The sequence below is a fragment of the Falco naumanni genome, chromosome 4, assembly GCF_017639655.2.
Source record: "Falco naumanni isolate bFalNau1 chromosome 4, bFalNau1.pat, whole genome shotgun sequence".
NCBI classification, from domain to species: Eukaryota; Metazoa; Chordata; class Aves; order Falconiformes; family Falconidae; genus Falco; species Falco naumanni.
The window spans coordinates 87,173,420-87,188,712 of record NC_054057.1 but is presented as its reverse complement, the minus strand read 5'-3'; the positions used below and the strand labels follow the sequence as shown (position 1 = coordinate 87,188,712).

General features: G+C 68.1%; 1 protein-coding gene across 1 annotated transcript in view; it reads left to right on the top strand.

Annotated features, from left to right (window-relative positions):
- CASKIN1 (CASK interacting protein 1) overlaps window positions 1–15,239 on the top strand; it is a 32,072-nt gene extending 16,833 nt beyond the window's left edge. Inside the window, 21 exon segments of the mRNA XM_040590950.1 lie at window positions 1,640–1,737; window positions 1,837–1,982; window positions 2,065–2,160; window positions 2,435–2,565; window positions 2,652–2,760; window positions 3,000–3,108; window positions 3,192–3,286; window positions 3,359–3,476; window positions 5,114–5,329; window positions 7,351–7,458; window positions 7,609–7,727; window positions 8,618–8,705; window positions 10,347–10,444; window positions 10,884–10,994; window positions 11,086–11,187; window positions 11,654–11,792; window positions 11,871–12,442; window positions 12,444–13,983; window positions 14,090–14,115; window positions 14,117–14,487; window positions 15,021–15,239. Coding sequence (XP_040446884.1) covers window positions 1,640–1,737; window positions 1,837–1,982; window positions 2,065–2,160; window positions 2,435–2,565; window positions 2,652–2,760; window positions 3,000–3,108; window positions 3,192–3,286; window positions 3,359–3,476; window positions 5,114–5,329; window positions 7,351–7,458; window positions 7,609–7,727; window positions 8,618–8,705; window positions 10,347–10,444; window positions 10,884–10,994; window positions 11,086–11,187; window positions 11,654–11,792; window positions 11,871–12,442; window positions 12,444–13,983; window positions 14,090–14,115; window positions 14,117–14,487; window positions 15,021–15,117 — 4,489 coding nt within the window. The 3' untranslated portion in view covers window positions 15,118–15,239.
- The last annotated feature ends 54 nt before the right edge of the window (window positions 15,240–15,293 follow it).

Sequence of the window (15,293 nt, the reverse complement as noted above, 5' to 3'; positions counted from 1 at the left end):
GTTGTGGAGGGCTGTGCGTGGCAGCAGGGCTGGGGTGGCAGTTGGGAGCTGCAGGCAGGGCCCCTGCTCATAATCCTGCCTGCAACTGCCTGTGGCTGCTGGCTGGCTTGGGGGTGCAAGAGCAGCCCTGCAACTGGGGAGCAGCCTCCAGCGCTGCTCCTGGAAAGGATCTACTTTGGGAGAACGTGGGTCAGAGCCAGGCTGCAGCCCATGTGTGCTCTGCTGTGCCACTGGTGTGCTGTGCCAGCTTGGCCAGCTGTGGGGCTGTGCCTCAGTTTCCCCATCTCTGCTGTGCTCGCTGATTCCTGGGCTGGTGGGCACCGTAGGTGTGCACCGTGCTGGTGTATCCCCGCGCTTGCCCGGGGGACGATGCCCTGCCCAGCGCATGGCCGAGGGGGCCATGCCAGGGGGAAGGCTTCGAGGCAGCCCCGGGGAGGACTGCGATTTGCACCATCTTGAGCAGATTTGAGCAGGGCGCTGGAGCGGAAAATGTTGACATTTCCCGGGCAGACGTTGGGGATCGGCCTCCTGCGCGAGCTGTCTGCTCACATCGCTGCTCCCTGCCGGGGGATCGCACTCGGCAGCTCCGTGGGGAACGTGGTGGCTGGAGTGTGGTCCCGGGTGGGGATGCGTCCTCCTGCCTCAGCTGGGGGTCTTGGTGATGGGGGGCAGATGGGATCGCTGCCCTACTGTCTGCCTCTCGGGCACTGGGCAGCTGTGGGGGCTGGCAGGTCCCGCTGGGGTCCGCAGCCTGTTCCTGTGCTTCGGTGACACTGGGGTGTCCCTGGGGATGGGACGGGGATGCTGTGTGTGCCCAGGACCCGGAGCAGCGGGGTGGCGGGCACCAGCGCAGCCGCGTGGAGGATGCTGCCGGCGGCAGCAGCAAGTAGGTCAGCTCCTGGCCTGCTTCCCAGCAGTGAGCCTCCTGGCTCAGCCGATGCCGGGTGCTGCGAAAGCAGAGCGGGGTGCAGGGCTGGGGGCTTTCCCCACCCTATGGCAAGACCCAGCAGCAGACAGGGGCACCGCTGCCATCTGGCAGCCTGGGCCCCCTGCCCTGCGATGGTGCCCGTGGTCATGCTGCTAGGGCCAGGCTGGAGGAAGTGGGTCAGCAGTCCCCTGGGTGGGACCCCCGCCCCATGCTTGTCTTGCCCATCACCTCCAGCCCCATCGGGTCTCAGCGTCCCCAGGGAGCATTTCATCTGCATCCGTCTCACTCCAGCATCCCCTGATCCGACCCACCAGCTGCTGCTCCCAGCTCGGCGGCATCCCCAGCCCTGTGCCCCACCACGTGGGCTGGGGGGGTCTGTCCTGTGGCTGCAGCATCCCAGGGTAAACTAAATAAAGTGATGAGCTGGAGAGCAAACCCACATCTGCCCTGGCACATCCCACCCTCTGGCCCTTGTTGTATGCCGGGACACGGCCGGCTCATGCCTCGGCCACAGCTGGTCCCTGCGGCAGCTCTTTCTCTGGATGCCCATGGAGGGATGTAGAGGTGGGGTGGCCTGGGGAGCTTAGGGACACGTGCATGTGGGAGGCAGAGTGAGTGCCCTGGGGTGCTGTGGTGGCTGCAGGCTTGAGGCCATGCTGCCAAGGCTACGGAGGGACAGGGATGACCCCTGACACCGTGGCCGGTCCCCAGGTTCTCAGCTCTGCACCATGCGGCGCTCAATGGCAACACGGAGCTTATCTCGCTGCTGCTGGAGGCGCAGGCTGCGGTGGACATCAAGGACAACAAAGGCGAGTCCCTGGGCCCTGGCCGTGGCCCCCTGCCCCATGCCCCTCTGGTGCGTTGGCGTGCCCGAGGGGCTGACAGGTGCCTGTCCTGCACGCCCGCAGGCATGAGGCCCCTGCACTACGCGGCTTGGCAAGGCAAGAAGGAGCCCATGAAAATGGTGCTGAAAGCGGGTTCCTCTGTAAATATCCCGTCGGATGAGGGCCAGATCCCCCTGCACCTGGCAGCACAGCACGGGCACTATGACGTGGTACGGTGGGGCCGGCGGTGGTGGCTGGGGGGCTGTGCTGCCCTCGCTGCCCTCGCTGAGCTGGGATCTCACTCCTCCGCAGTCGGAGATGCTCCTGCAGCACCAGTCCAACCCCTGCATCATGGACAATTCGGGGAAGACGCCCCTGGACCTGGCATGCGAGTTTGGCCGGGTCGGGGTAAGTCCTCACAGGGTCGGGACCCCCGAGAGGAAGAGCGGGAGGGGATGGGGGCATAGCGAGGTCCCTGGGGTGCTGGAGCAGCCTGGGGGCACAGGGCAGCCCCTGGGATGGCTCGTGGTGGGGACCTGCGGTGCCACCGCTGCAGGGGGTCTCTGGCTGCTGGAGGAGGGGGAAGACCAGGGAGGGGAGGTGGGGGGCTGGGGTGGCCACAGCCCCGGCAGGCGGCTGAGCCGCCCTTGCAGCCCTGCTCCGTCTGTGTTTGCTGAGCCAGGTGGTCCAACTGCTCCTGAACAGCAACATGTGTGCTGCGCTGCTGGAGCCCAAGCCGGGGGATGCCACCGACCCCAATGGCACCAGCCCCCTGCACCTCGCCGCCAAGAACGGCCACATTGACATCATCCGGTGGGTGCCACGGGTGGGGAGGGCAGCGCCGGTGGGTGTCCGCACCCCCCCCCCCCCCCATTGCTGACTCCGCCGTCTGCCTGCAGGCTGCTGCTGCAGGCTGGCATCGACATCAACCGGCAAACCAAGGCGGGCACGGCGCTGCACGAGGCGGCCCTCTGCGGCAAGACAGACGTGGTGCGGCTGCTGCTGGATGTAAGGGCCCCCCAGGCACCCCCACCTAGGGAGAGGCTGCGGGAGGGGAGTGACCCTGCGGCTGAGGGTTGCAGAACAGCGTGTGCAGCTCTCCCAGGGCATGGGGGTGAGGGTCCCAGCCGGGGACACAGCAAGGCAGTGAGCTGTGCCCTCCAGCTGCTGGTCCTGGGGTGGGCCGGGGGGGTCCTGGAGGGTGGCAGGGGGCAGCCTCCTCCCAAGCCCGCTCCGTGCCGTTGCAGAGCGGGATCAACGCCCACGTCAGGAACACCTACAACCAGACCGCTCTGGACATCGTCAACCAGTTCACCACCAGCCAGGCCAGCAAGGAGATCAAGCAGATGTTGCGGGGTAGGGGGGCCGGGGGGGGGCCGGGGGGGTTGACAGTCCTTGCAGGGTGGGCGGCCAGTGACGCTACCGCTCTGTCCCCACAGACGCCTCCGCCGCGCTGCAGGTCCGGGCCATCAAGGACTATTGCAACAACTACGACCTGACCAGCCTCAACGTGAAAGCCGGGGACGTCATCACCGTGAGTGCGGCTGGGGGGGGCCGGGGAAACCCCGCTGGTGGCACCGGCCCCTGACCCGGCCCCTGCCCGCAGGTGCTGGAGCAGCACGCGGACGGGCGCTGGAAGGGCTGCATTCACGACAACCGGACCGGCAACGACCGTGTGGGCTACTTCCCCTCCAGCCTCGTCGAGGCCATAAGCAAACGAACAGGCAAATAATCCGCGACCCCCCCCCCACCTCCCCCCACGGGGCTGCTCCCCAACACGCAGCCCCAGGGAACCCTATTTCGGTCTGGCGGTGACGGGGGTGTTGGGGGTGCAGCTGGTGAAGCCAAGCTGGGGTGATGCCCCTGTCATGCATGTGGGGTCAGTGCCTTCAAGTGTGTGGGGCTGGTGTCCCTGTTGTGCATGTGGGGTTAGTGCCCCATGATGTGCATGGGGCTGGTGTCCCCATCAGGCTTGTGGGGTTGGTGTCCCCATTGTGCATGTGGGGCTGGTGTCCCCATCAGGTGTGTGCGGTCAGTGTCCCCGTTGTGCATGTGGGGCTGGTGTCCCCATCAGGCGTGTGGGGTCGGTGCCCACCTGGTGCAGGTGGGGGTTGGTGTCGGCAGCCCAAGGGTTCCTGCGGGGCAGCCCCAAGGCCAGGCTGGCTTTGGGCTGGTGGGGGCATTGGTGGTGGTGGCAGGAGGTTGGTGCATGGGGAGAGCCGGAGGCGTCACTGTGGTCCCGAGGAGATGGTGCAGTGGTGGAACCACGGGACCTGGTGCTTGGGGTCTGAGCAGCAGGGCTGGGCATCGGTGCCAGGGACCCGGCGCTGCCCCACAGGGATCCTCTCCCTGGTCAGGGATCAGATCCTGCTCCCCTGCCCTGCGGCTGCCTGTCCCTGTCCCCGTCCCCATCCCTGTAGGCTCCTGCTGGTGTGCGTGGTCCCCTGGGATGGCCCGTGCTGTGCCCGCTGCCAGGAGCGGCACAATGGGGCTGATGCTTCTGCGGGCAGCATTGAAGGGCCCCACACTGACCATCTCGCTCCCCTCCCAGCCCCACAGGATCTCGGGGGCAGCCACATCAGTGGGGCACGGGCAGGGAACAGCAGCATTTGATGAAGATCCCAAGGGAGCAGCGGCAGGAGTGCCTGCCGGCTGCCGGGCACTGCCACACAGGCTGCGGAGCTGCTGGACAGGCAGGGGTAGAGGCTCCCTCCGGCCATGGGTCCCGTGCCGGTACCGCAGGATGAGCTCCGTGGCTCCTGGGATGCAGCTGGCTCCGCAGCAGTGCTGGGGGGGGTCGTAGCCACCCCACCACCTGCAGCCCTGGGTCTGTGCAGCGGGCCAGCAGCGTGGGGCGCAGGCGGTGGCTGCACCTGGGCTTGGATGGCCAGGCATGGGGTGCTGGCACTGCAGCCCCCAGCCCAGCTGTGCCTGCAGCCCCTCTGCTCCGGGGATGCCGTCGCGAGGAGCAGGACCCCCAGCAGCCCGGCTGTGGGAGCCCCGCAGCTGCGGGAGCCCCATAAGCTGCCGCTGGCTCGGGCATGGGGCTGCTCTGGTGCCCGTGCCCCGCTGGGGAGCCATGGGGGTCTGCGGGATGTGCCCGTGGGCTGTGCCCTGCCACCAGGCTGGGCCATGCGCTGAGCTCCTGCTGCTGCTCCTCGGCTCGGCTGCGCAGTGGCTGGGTCTCAGTTCTGGCTTCTCCACGTTCCTTTGGTTGCTTTTTTCATTTGCTGCTTTTTTTTTCATTTATTTTTTTTCCCCCTCTTTTTTTTTTTTTTTTTTTTTTTTTTTTGGCGGTGCTAAGCGTGTCTCTATTATTTTGATTCTTTTCATTTTGTCTCTTGTTATGTTTTATTATCAGGTTCATGGGAGACTGTAACAATCCCCCAACAGTACCAAAAGATCCCGCTCCCGGCTTACGGGGCTGCTGTGCTAAACGGTGACGCCTCGTCCCATCCGTTCCATTCCCTGCCTCCACCTCCACCTCCACCACCACATTCCCATCAGACTCTTTTCAGTTCCTTTGGCTATCACAGGCTCTCCCCTAGCAGTGCCGACGAGCCGCGTTACGGACAAGGTAGTTCACCGCTCGCTTCGTGCTCTCGATGGATTTCTTTCTTTTCCTTTGAAGTGTCTATCGAGTCTTTTCTTTCTGCTCGGCCTCTCTCCCTCTTGCTGTGGTGTGTTTGCACGCGGGTGCGTGCAGGCGTGTGCAAGTGCGTGTGCGTGTGGACATGTGTGTGTGCATGCAGGTGTGTGCATGTGTGTGTGCATGCAGGCAGGCGTGTGCGTGTGGGTGCGTGCACACATGCATGCCATCGGCCCCCTCCCCTGCACGCCCTCTCCAGCGCTGTGCAGCATCCGCAGCCCACGGCTCCGCTGCCACAACATCCCACCCCTCATCACCCTGGTGTCCCTGCCCGTGGGGCAGGGCTGGGGGCAGCGCTGTGCCCGGCTGTCCAAGCTCTGTCCACAGCCCCTGCTCTCCTGCCCACCCTCTCTGGGTGCATGGGGACCCCCAAAAGCACTCCCCAGGCTCGGTGCCGGGGGCAGGGCAGGGTGGTGAGGTGCCCAGCCAGGAGCCACAGGTTCAGGGACCCTCTGCCCGCTGCAGCCCCCGCAGCCAGGTGTGCAGCACGCAGCGAGCCACTCTGGCCGGGCTGGGGCCGCGGCACCGGGCGTGCTTTCCTGGGGGATGCTCTCGGGGCTGGCTCAGCGCAGGCGGTGCCCAGCTAAACCCTGGGACCAGTCCCCACGGCATGGGCAGGTGATGGATGCTGTAGGGCTCCGTGTTGGGAGCGCCCGGAGAGCAGCTATTTGGTGGGAGGATTGCAGGGGTGCACCCTGTGCCATGCCCACCGGGGCTGCTGCCGGCTGCTTGGGGGCTGGGGGGGTGGGTTATTGCATGTGCCCGGTGGTGGTGGCGTGGCAGGTTGTGATGGGAGAGCACCAGGCTGGCCGTGCTGGTGATGGGGACAGGGGAGCAAAACTTTTCTCCGAGGTTTTCCCTCCCTGCTGGGTCGCACGGAACCTTTTGCCTGCACAGGCAGCGCGGGCTCCTCTCGGTGTGGCCGCGGCACGTGCAGCTCAGGGACATCCCAGCCGGATTGCGGCGTGGCAGTTCGTTCCCCCTCGCGCTCCTTTGGTGACTTTATCACCTTGTATCATCCACCGCCCCCTGCTACAGCCCGGCTGCTAACGGGGTGAGCGGCTTGATGAGTGAGGTCGGCCCTGGCAGTGGCAGGGTGGCAGTGCCCTGTGCCTGGTGGCCGGCACTGGGGCCAGGCTGAGCCGGGCTCCCCGGTGGCTGGCAGCAGGACTGCGGCAGGGCCGGGCCGTTGTCCATCTCATCTGATGCCATTTTAAACCCCGGGCTCAGCGCTGGGTGCCCCCGGCCAGCCCCGGTGCGAGCAGGACCCGGCAAATGTGGGCAGCACGGTGGAGCCGCTGGAGCAGCAGTGCTTTGGGGGTGACCCTCGAGCCGTGCCCGCTGGCAGCGCCGCATCCTCTCACCCACTGCGGTGTCACCCATGTGTTGCCGGCTGCCATGGGGCACCCTGGGGAGCACAGGGGGGACAGCACCCGGTGCCAGGCCCTGCGCAGCCCCCACATCCTACCCCAGATGGGTGCAGGCAGCCGCAGGGGCATGGGCAGTGCCATCTTGGCCAGGGGACAGTGCGATGGGGACTCTGGTCTTCCCTGCTTGAGTTTTCCTGGTTCCCTTTGCTCCCCTGCACTGGATCATGTCCCCATCCTGCTCTGCACAGGGGTGACACTGTCCTTGTCCCCTGCCTAGGCTGAGCTGGGGCACTGGGAATCCCTCCACAGATTCCCAGCCGGTGGCAGTGAGGGGATGCCCCGCAAGACGAGGTCCCAGGGCTGGTCACTGTCACCCTGTGCCAGCAGTCTGGGGGGACAGGCCCCCAGGACAGCAGTGACATCTCTGGGCATGGCCGAGGACCCCCCACCTTTGCTGCGGGGTTTTCCCTGCGTGCAGCAGCGAAGGGCCCTGGGGCTGCGGGTTGCCTCACCCCGTGCACACCGCCGGAGCCCGAGCCATGCATGCCTGACAGCTGCTCTCTCTGCTCTGCCATCAAGGGTCCCGTGGGGCCGACATGAGCCCATCCCACCTCTCACCATCGCAGGGCGGATCGGCTGCGCCAGCTCCCGCGGAGGAAATCTGGGTGCTGCGGAAACCCTTTGCAGGTGGGTACGCGCTGCTGGGACCCTCCTGTCCCTGGGGGGAGCAGGTCCCAGGATGTGGTGGTGGCTCTGGCAGGGCATGGCTTCGCTGCAGCGTTCCCCGGCCCGGCCGTGGGGCTCGGTGCCCTGACAGCATCTCCTCTCTCTGCGCAGGTGGTGACCGCAGCAGCCTGGGCAGCACAGGCAGTGTGGCCTCTGCCCGCAGCTCGGGGAGCGGGCAGAGCGCGGGCAGCGGGGCGCACGCCCTGCACGCTGGCTCTGAAGGTGTCAAGGTAAGGCAAGCCCCGAGGTGGCTGTGCCAGCCTGCAGCGGCTCTTGGCTCCAGTCCTGGCACTGGCCCTTGCCCCAGGGCAGGTGTTTACTGCCTTGGCAGCTGCCCCTGCTCCCCGCTGGGATCGATGCTCAGCTGGGTGCTGTGAGGTCCTACTGGCACCCAGCGTGCCACCAGCCACCACTGTCACCAACGGCGGCCACCATCGTGTCCTTTGCTGGCTGGACCCCGGTGTCACGTCCCACTGGGCTGCAGGGGCTGCCCGCATGTGCTGTGCCTCTGCTGCTGCTGGCAGGTGCCTCCGCACCGCACGGTGCCCCCCGTGCTGGCTGCCAGCAGCATGCTGCCCACTGCAGCTCCACGCTGCACAGAGCCCCTGCCAGCACACAGCCCCCTGCACGCCCCTGCAGCACTGCGTGCTGGTGCCGGCATGTTGCCCGTTGCGCCCTGTGCGCTGGGCACTGCCCATGGCAGCACCCGGTGCCGGGGCTGAGACACCCGTGAGCCCCCCTCCCCTGCATCCTGCCCGCGTTGTGCCGGAGCAGGCTGGGCATGGCGTGCGCCCACCCGTGAGCCAGCAGCGTGCCGAGGGCCGTGGGGGGCTCCGCTGTGCGGGCAGGGAGGGCCTCCCAGCCAACGCCGGCAGCCTGTGCCAGGCACGCGTGGGGCTGCATTCGGGGTGCCGCCGGCTCCTGCTGCCTGCCAGGTGCCATCTGTGCAGCTCCCCGAGCCGGCTGCATCCCTCCCTGCCCACCCGCGCCCAGGCTGGCGGCGGGGTGGCCGCCGCAGCACCCGAAGCACCCGCAGCACCCGTGGCATGCGCCCGCCGGCCCCCGCCGCCTGCCTCACTCCTGGCTGCTCCGTCTCCCCCCTTCCCGGGGTGTTTTTCAGCTGCTGGCAACGGTCCTTTCCCAGAAGGCTTCTGCGCAAGAGTCTGCCGTGGGCGATGGGCCGGCCAAGGCGCAGGACATCCCTGCAGGTGCGTGCTGCTGGCCGCCCGGCTGCCGGAGCAGGAGGAGCCCTGGCCCTGCCGCGGGCGTGCCGTGGATCCAGGGATTTGTCTTTTTTTTTTATTGCCACGGCACCCGTCGCCAGAAGAAAAACGTGTGGGTAAAAAATGACTCTGTCGCCTTTCGGCTGCTGCCAGGCCTTCTCCTGCCTCGGTTAGTGGGGGCCCCGCGGGGGGCGGGGGGCGGCGTGGGTGAGCAGGGGACGGCAGTGCTCCTCCCCGGCCCCTTCCCTTCCCCGGCCCCCCGCCAGCCCCGCCGGAGCCTGAGCTGGGGTCCCCCCCTCCGCCACCGCCATCCAGGGGGCTGCGGGCGGGGGCTGCCCTGGCAGCGGGGAGCATGGCCATGCCGCGGGGTGCCCGTGCCGTGGGGGAGGCACAGGCTGGTGTCGGCGGGGGGCGGGGGGGGGGGTTGCAGACGGGAGATGCACGTGCGAGGAGGATGCACACGTGGGGGATGAGTGTTGGGGGATGCCCGGGCTGTGGAGATGCACACGCAGAGGGGATAGAAACCCAGGCAAGGGGGGATATGCACACAGGGCGGGGGGGATGCACACATAGAGGGGGAATGCAGACGTTGCCGGGGGGGGAGGGGAGGGGGAAGCACATGTTGGAGAGATGTACATGCAAGTGGGATGCAGACATGAGGGAGATGCACATGGCAGAGGGATGCACATGTGAGGAGGGTGCCCACGCAAGTGGAATGCAGATGCCAGAAGGATGCACATGCAAGGAGGATGCACAACACACACACATGCACACGGCGGGGGATGCACACACACGCATCGGATGCACACATGCATGGAGGATGCAGTTGCAGCGAGGGGAGGGGGCTACTCTTGCTGGCCCTGATCAGAAATGGGAGGCAGAAATTTCTGGGCAGCCTACATCACCCCCAGGGCTGCCAAAGGCACCAGCTGGAGGTGCCTGTGTGGGGGTCCTGGGGGATGAGGCAGCTCATGCCAGCTTGCCCTCCCCAGGCAGGCCCCTCGCTGTGGGGCACAGTGGTGGGATGAGCCTTGTCCCGGGTTGGTGGCACGGCCAGAGGAGTAGGGACCAGAGGGCTTTGGGCAGTGGGACCCTCTGGCCGCTGCCTGAGGGAGGTGGGCAGCCAGGGAAACCCACTCTGGAGGAGGGGGCCGGCTGGGTCCCTCTGCTTGGGGCCGCACTGGGTGCACTGCACACCCCGGCCGGGCTGGGGGCTCGCCTGGCTCTGGGTGGGTGGGCAGGGGCAGGAGCACAGGCTGCCCCAGCGGTGCCGTGACACTCGGGAGCTGTGCACAGCGTGGTGCTGGTGGCCGGGCGCCCTGCAGAGCCCGGTGCAGGTGCAGTCCTCACCAGGATTCGGTGGTAGGGGCTGCACCCCAGGGGGGCGTGATGCCCTGCACTACCCCTGCCCGTTCCAGGGGAGCAGACCCCGTGTCCAGGGCACCCCGGGGTGCTCGGGGCTGCTGTGCCAGGGTGGGTGTTGCTCCCCCGTGCCCGCCCTGGCCCTGCCAACCTGGGGGCCGTGGCTGTGGCATCCCACCCGTGGCGAGGGCTCGGCTCCCCACCTCGCTTGTCGAGCCCGGGGGTGCGCAGCCCCGGCCCTGCTGACTGCTGCCTCTCCGGCAGGTTCGTCGAGGTCGCAGAGCGTGGCCAGCTCCCCGTACGCCCCCCAGCCCCCGGCCGAGCCCCAGCTGAAGAAAATGGAGCCGCCATCGGAGGGGAAGGTGAGTGGGAAGCACTGGGGTGGCGTGGGGAGCCCCACGGTGGAGCACAGTGCTGGGGGAGGGACCATAGGCATGGCCACATCGTGGGACCCCCTCACCCCCAGCTGCAGGTGCTTTGGCAGCCCAGTGATGCGACCACCGAGGCTGGCATGGCTCTGGGTGCGGTGCCCGTGGGGTGCTGTGCTGTGCCATGAGCCAGCACTGTGAGTCATCCCTGCGGCTGCTGCCCCCCCCCAGCTGCACGGCACCAGCCCCCTGCACACCCCCAGGGCACAGGCTCGTGCCAGGGTGCCACAGGGCCATGCAGCCCCTCTGCGGTGCTGGCTCCCCGCTGGGGTCTCCTGCAGGCACCCGGATGGGTGTGGGGACAGCCTGGGGGAAACAGGCATGGTTGGCAGCCTTGGGGACAGGGACCTGCCATGCTGTCCCCCTCGCCCAGAGCTCAGAGGCCGTGTACCAGTGGCTCTGTAAGTTCCAGTTGCAGCTCTACGCGCCCAACTTCATCAATGCTGGCTACGACATCACCACCATTAGCCGGATGACGCCAGAGGTGAGGCCGTGGGGCTGCTGGGGCTGGCCGGTGCTGCAGGGAGGGAGGCACGGCCAGTATGGAGCAGCACTGACCCGCCTCTCTGCCCCAGGACCTCACGGCCATCGGTGTCACCAAGCCGGGGCACAGGAAGAAAATCGCCTCCGAGATCAACAACCTCAATATCCCCGAGTGGCTGCCGGAGTACAAGCCGGTAGGGGCTGCACGGGGCCAGGGATGGTGAAGCCACGTCCCAGGTGGCAACTAGTCCCCTCCACCGTGTCCCCTCCAGGGAGGGGGTTGCACAGGGGGATGAGGCTGGGAGTCGGTTCACCACCACCAGACGATGCCTGCGTCCCATGGTCCCGGAGCTGTGCATGTCTCCTCCCAGCAACTCGGGGATGGCATGGCTGGTGCTAGCTGTCACCGCATGGACATGACACTGTGTCCCCTGCCCCATCAGCTGGATACAGCAAGGGGCTTCCCATGGGACCGGGGCTGGGCATGGCCCTGGGAGTACAGGGACAAGGGGAGTCCCTTGGGGCTGTCCCCCGGTGAGGTGGGATCACCCGCGTATCAGGAGTGCTGCCATACTGGGGGGTGCCAGGGCCAGACTCTGCTGCCAGCTGGCGCTGAGCTGTGCCCTGTGCCCCCTCCCCGCCCCCCCCCCCCCCCCCAAGGCCAACCTGGCGCTGTGGCTCTCCATGATCGGCCTGTCCCAGTACTACAAGGTGCTGGTGGAGAATGGCTATGAGAACATCGACTTCATCACTGACATCACCTGGGAGGACTTGCAAGAGATCGGCATCACCAAGCTGGGTAAGGTTCCGTGCCATGGCGCTGGCTGTGGTGGCCTTGGCCCATGGCAGCAGTGCTGATGCCCCGTGCCACCCCTAGGCCACCAGAAGAAGCTGATGCTGGCGGTGAAGAAGCTGGCGGAGCTGCAGCGTGCTGAGCTGGGCAAGTACGAGCCAGGCACGCTGAAGAGGAAGGCAGCGGCAGCGGCATGCCCGGAGGTGCTGGCCATAGAGTCCCCCCCGCCGGAGCCACCCGAGTGCCAGTCGCCCAAGATGACCACCTTCCAGGACAGCGAGCTCAGCAGCGAGCTGCAGGTGGCCATGACCGGTGAAGCCCCTGAGGAGCCCCCCGAGAAGGCAGTGAACACCGCAGCCCCCAGCTACCGCTCGCCGCCGGGGCTGGGTGGACGCACCAGGCTGATGAGCAGCTCACAGGAGCTGCTGGGGGATGGCCCGCGCACCCCCCCTGCCTCTGCCATCTCCAAGAGCCAAGAGTACCTGGCGGAGGGGGCCGGTGAGGGTCCCCCTGCACCACCCAAGGAGGGGCGCCCGCCCCGGCACGGCCACCCCGTCAAGCGTGCCAGCGTGCCGCCGGTGCCTGGCAAGCCCCGACAGCCCTTCTCGCCCTCGGCCGGGCAGCTGACGCCACCGCAGACCCCCGGCAAGCCACGACCCCCCCTCCCCGCAGGGCCTGCCAGCACCCCACGCTACCGCCAAGGTGAAGCCCACCCCGCAGCTGCTGCCGCCGGGTGAGCGCCCCGCGTCGCCCCGCTCCCTGCCCCAGTCGCCCACCCACCGCGGCTTTGCCTACGTCCTGCCCCAGCCCGCTGAGGCCGAGGCGGGGCCCCCAGGGGTGCCCGTCCTGCCCGTCTCGGTGCCGGTGCTGTGCCTGCCGCCGGCAGGTGAGGGTGAGGAGGAGCCAGGGAGGCCGAAGAAGCGGGCGCACAGCCTGAACCGTTACGCCGCCTCGGACAGTGAGCCGGAGAGGGATGAGCTGCTGGTGCCGGACGCGGGGCCATATGCCACCGTCCAGCGCCGTGTCGGGCGCAGCCACTCGGTGCGGGCACCCGCCGGCGGCGACAAAAATGTCAACCGGAGTCAGTCCTTCGCTGTCCGCCCCAAGAAGAAGGGTCCCCCCCCGCCACCCCCCAAGCGCTCCAGCTCTGCCATCTCCAGCGCCGGCATGGCCGAGGACTTCCCCAAGGAGGGTGAGGGTGAGGTGGGCACCGGGCCCCCCACCGCTGAGGGGGAGAGTCGCCGGGAGCAGCGGCGGGCCAGCGACCTGGGCGGCAGCGTGGACACGGGCAGCGCCGGCAGCGTGCGCAGCATTGCAGCCATGCTGGAGATGTCCTCCATCGGTGGTGGGGCCCGGGCACTGGCACTGCAGAAGCCACCCGGGGCCGGGGCGCCAGGGCCCGCCAAGGCACCTGAGGGCTACTACCTGCAGCCGGGGGCCCCCCTGGGCAGTCCTGAGCGTGCCCGCGTGGCCACTGTCCTAGCCACTGTCAAGCACAAGGAGGCTATTGGACTGGACGGGGAGGTGGTGAACCGGCGCCGGACCATCAGCGGCCCTGTCACCGGGCTGGTGGCAGCTGCCCGCCGTGAGCGTGCTGACAGCATGCGGGCAGAGGCGGATGCCGATGGCCCCGGGGAGCGGTTGCGGGTTGAGCGCGGCGGCTCCCCAGATGGCATTCCCTTCGCCGAGGAGGGCAACCTCACCATCAAGCAACGGCCGCGGCCCCTGGGTCCAGCTCGGGGAGAGGCGGGCGAGGGGCTGTCCCCAGCCCACCGCCACGGGGAGCTGGCCAAGGTGGAGGCCAGCGCCACGCTCAAGCGGCGGATTCGGGCCAGGCAGAGCCAGCAGGACGGTGTCCGCTTTGTCCTCACCGAGTCCGACACCGTCAAGCGCCGGCCCAAGGCCAAGGACAAGGAGCCGACGCTGGAGCCGGCCTCCCTCGCTGTCTACCAGAATGGCACCGGCACCGTCAAGCGGCGGCCGGCCTCCGAGATGAGTGGGGCTGAGCCACCCCCCACGCCACTGCCCACCGCCCGCCCCGATGGCCCCGAGTACGCCCCGCCGCCCGCTGAGCCCAAGAAGCCCTTCAAGCCGCCGGTGTCCCCCAAGCCCGTGCTGATGCAGCCGCCCCAGAAGGTGCCTGGGCCACCGGTGCCCATCCCCAAAAAAGTGCCCATCCCGAGCCCCGGCAGCCCAGGTAGGTGCCCTGCCATCCCCCCTGGCCGGGACGGGAGACCCCCGGGGTGGACACTGGGGATCCCACAGCCCTGTCACCCTTCTGCCCCTCTCCCTTCTCTCTGCAGAGGTGAAGCGGGTCCATGGCACGCCACCCCCCCGTGTCCCCCAAGCCTGCACCACCCCCCACGGCACCCAAGCCCCCCAAGCCCCACGCTGCCATCCAGTCGGTGAGCGCCAGCTCCACGCCGGCCCCGTCCCCTGCCCGGCAGCTGGGTGCCACCGCCGCCAAGCCGTCCAGCACGCCGCCCTCGCTCTGCTCCAGCCCCGCCAAGCCCCTCTCGCCCAGCGCGCAGCCCCAGCAGGTGCCGGTGAAGCCGCCTCGTTCCGCCATCGCCGGGCCCTCCGTCGACAGCGCCGGCCCCGAGCTGGTGCAACAGAAGCTGGAGGAGACGAGTGCGTCCCTGGCCGCGGCGCTGCAGGCGGTGGAAGAGAAGATCAAGCAGGAGGACAGTCAGGCAGCAGAGTAAGGAGGCGCAGGGCGGTGGCGGGGGGTGCTGTGGGGAGGGCACAGGGTTATGCTGTGCCACTGGTTTGCATGGGGATGGCGGGGGTCAGGGGCGCATGGGCATCGTGGGCAGGGGATCAGGCTGTGCCACCACGGTGGGAATGGGGCTGTGCTGGGAGCATGCTGTGCTAGAGCATCCCAGGGCCCTGGCTGGAGCTATGTTGGGGAGGTGACACTGGAGGACACCGTGTCGGAGCATCCCAGGGCCCTGGCTGGAGCTGTGTTGGAGGGTTGACGCTGGGGGACACCGTGTCGGAGCAGCATGGGCAGGGGGACCTGGGTGTGCGTGTGTGCTGGGGGCTGCCCTGGAGAGGGGACACTGAGCTGGAGCATCATGCGGCTGGGCTGACCCCAGCCATGCAGTGGCCCTGGGGAGGGGACGCTGGGGCCACGGCGCTGCGCAGAGCTGGACGTGCGGGCCGTGGGGCAGGGGGGCCGTGCAGTGCCACTGTCCCGTGCGTGGCACTGACTCATCCCCGCCACTCGCCCAGCTCGGCCGTGGAGTCAAAGAGCACCGTGAGCATTTTGGACGACATCGGCAGCATGTTCGACGACCTGGCGGACCAGCTGGATGCCATGCTGGAGTGAGGGGCGCCAGGGCCCCGCGAACCTCAGGGCTTACGTGGGCACAAGGGCACAACGATCCACGACCCCCCGGCCCCACCGCCCTCCCCCCGTCCCCCTTGTACAGCCGTCCCCTCCCGGACATCCCGTCCCTCGGGGTTTGCACAAAGAAGAAGATACCTCAGGATTGTGCTCACGGA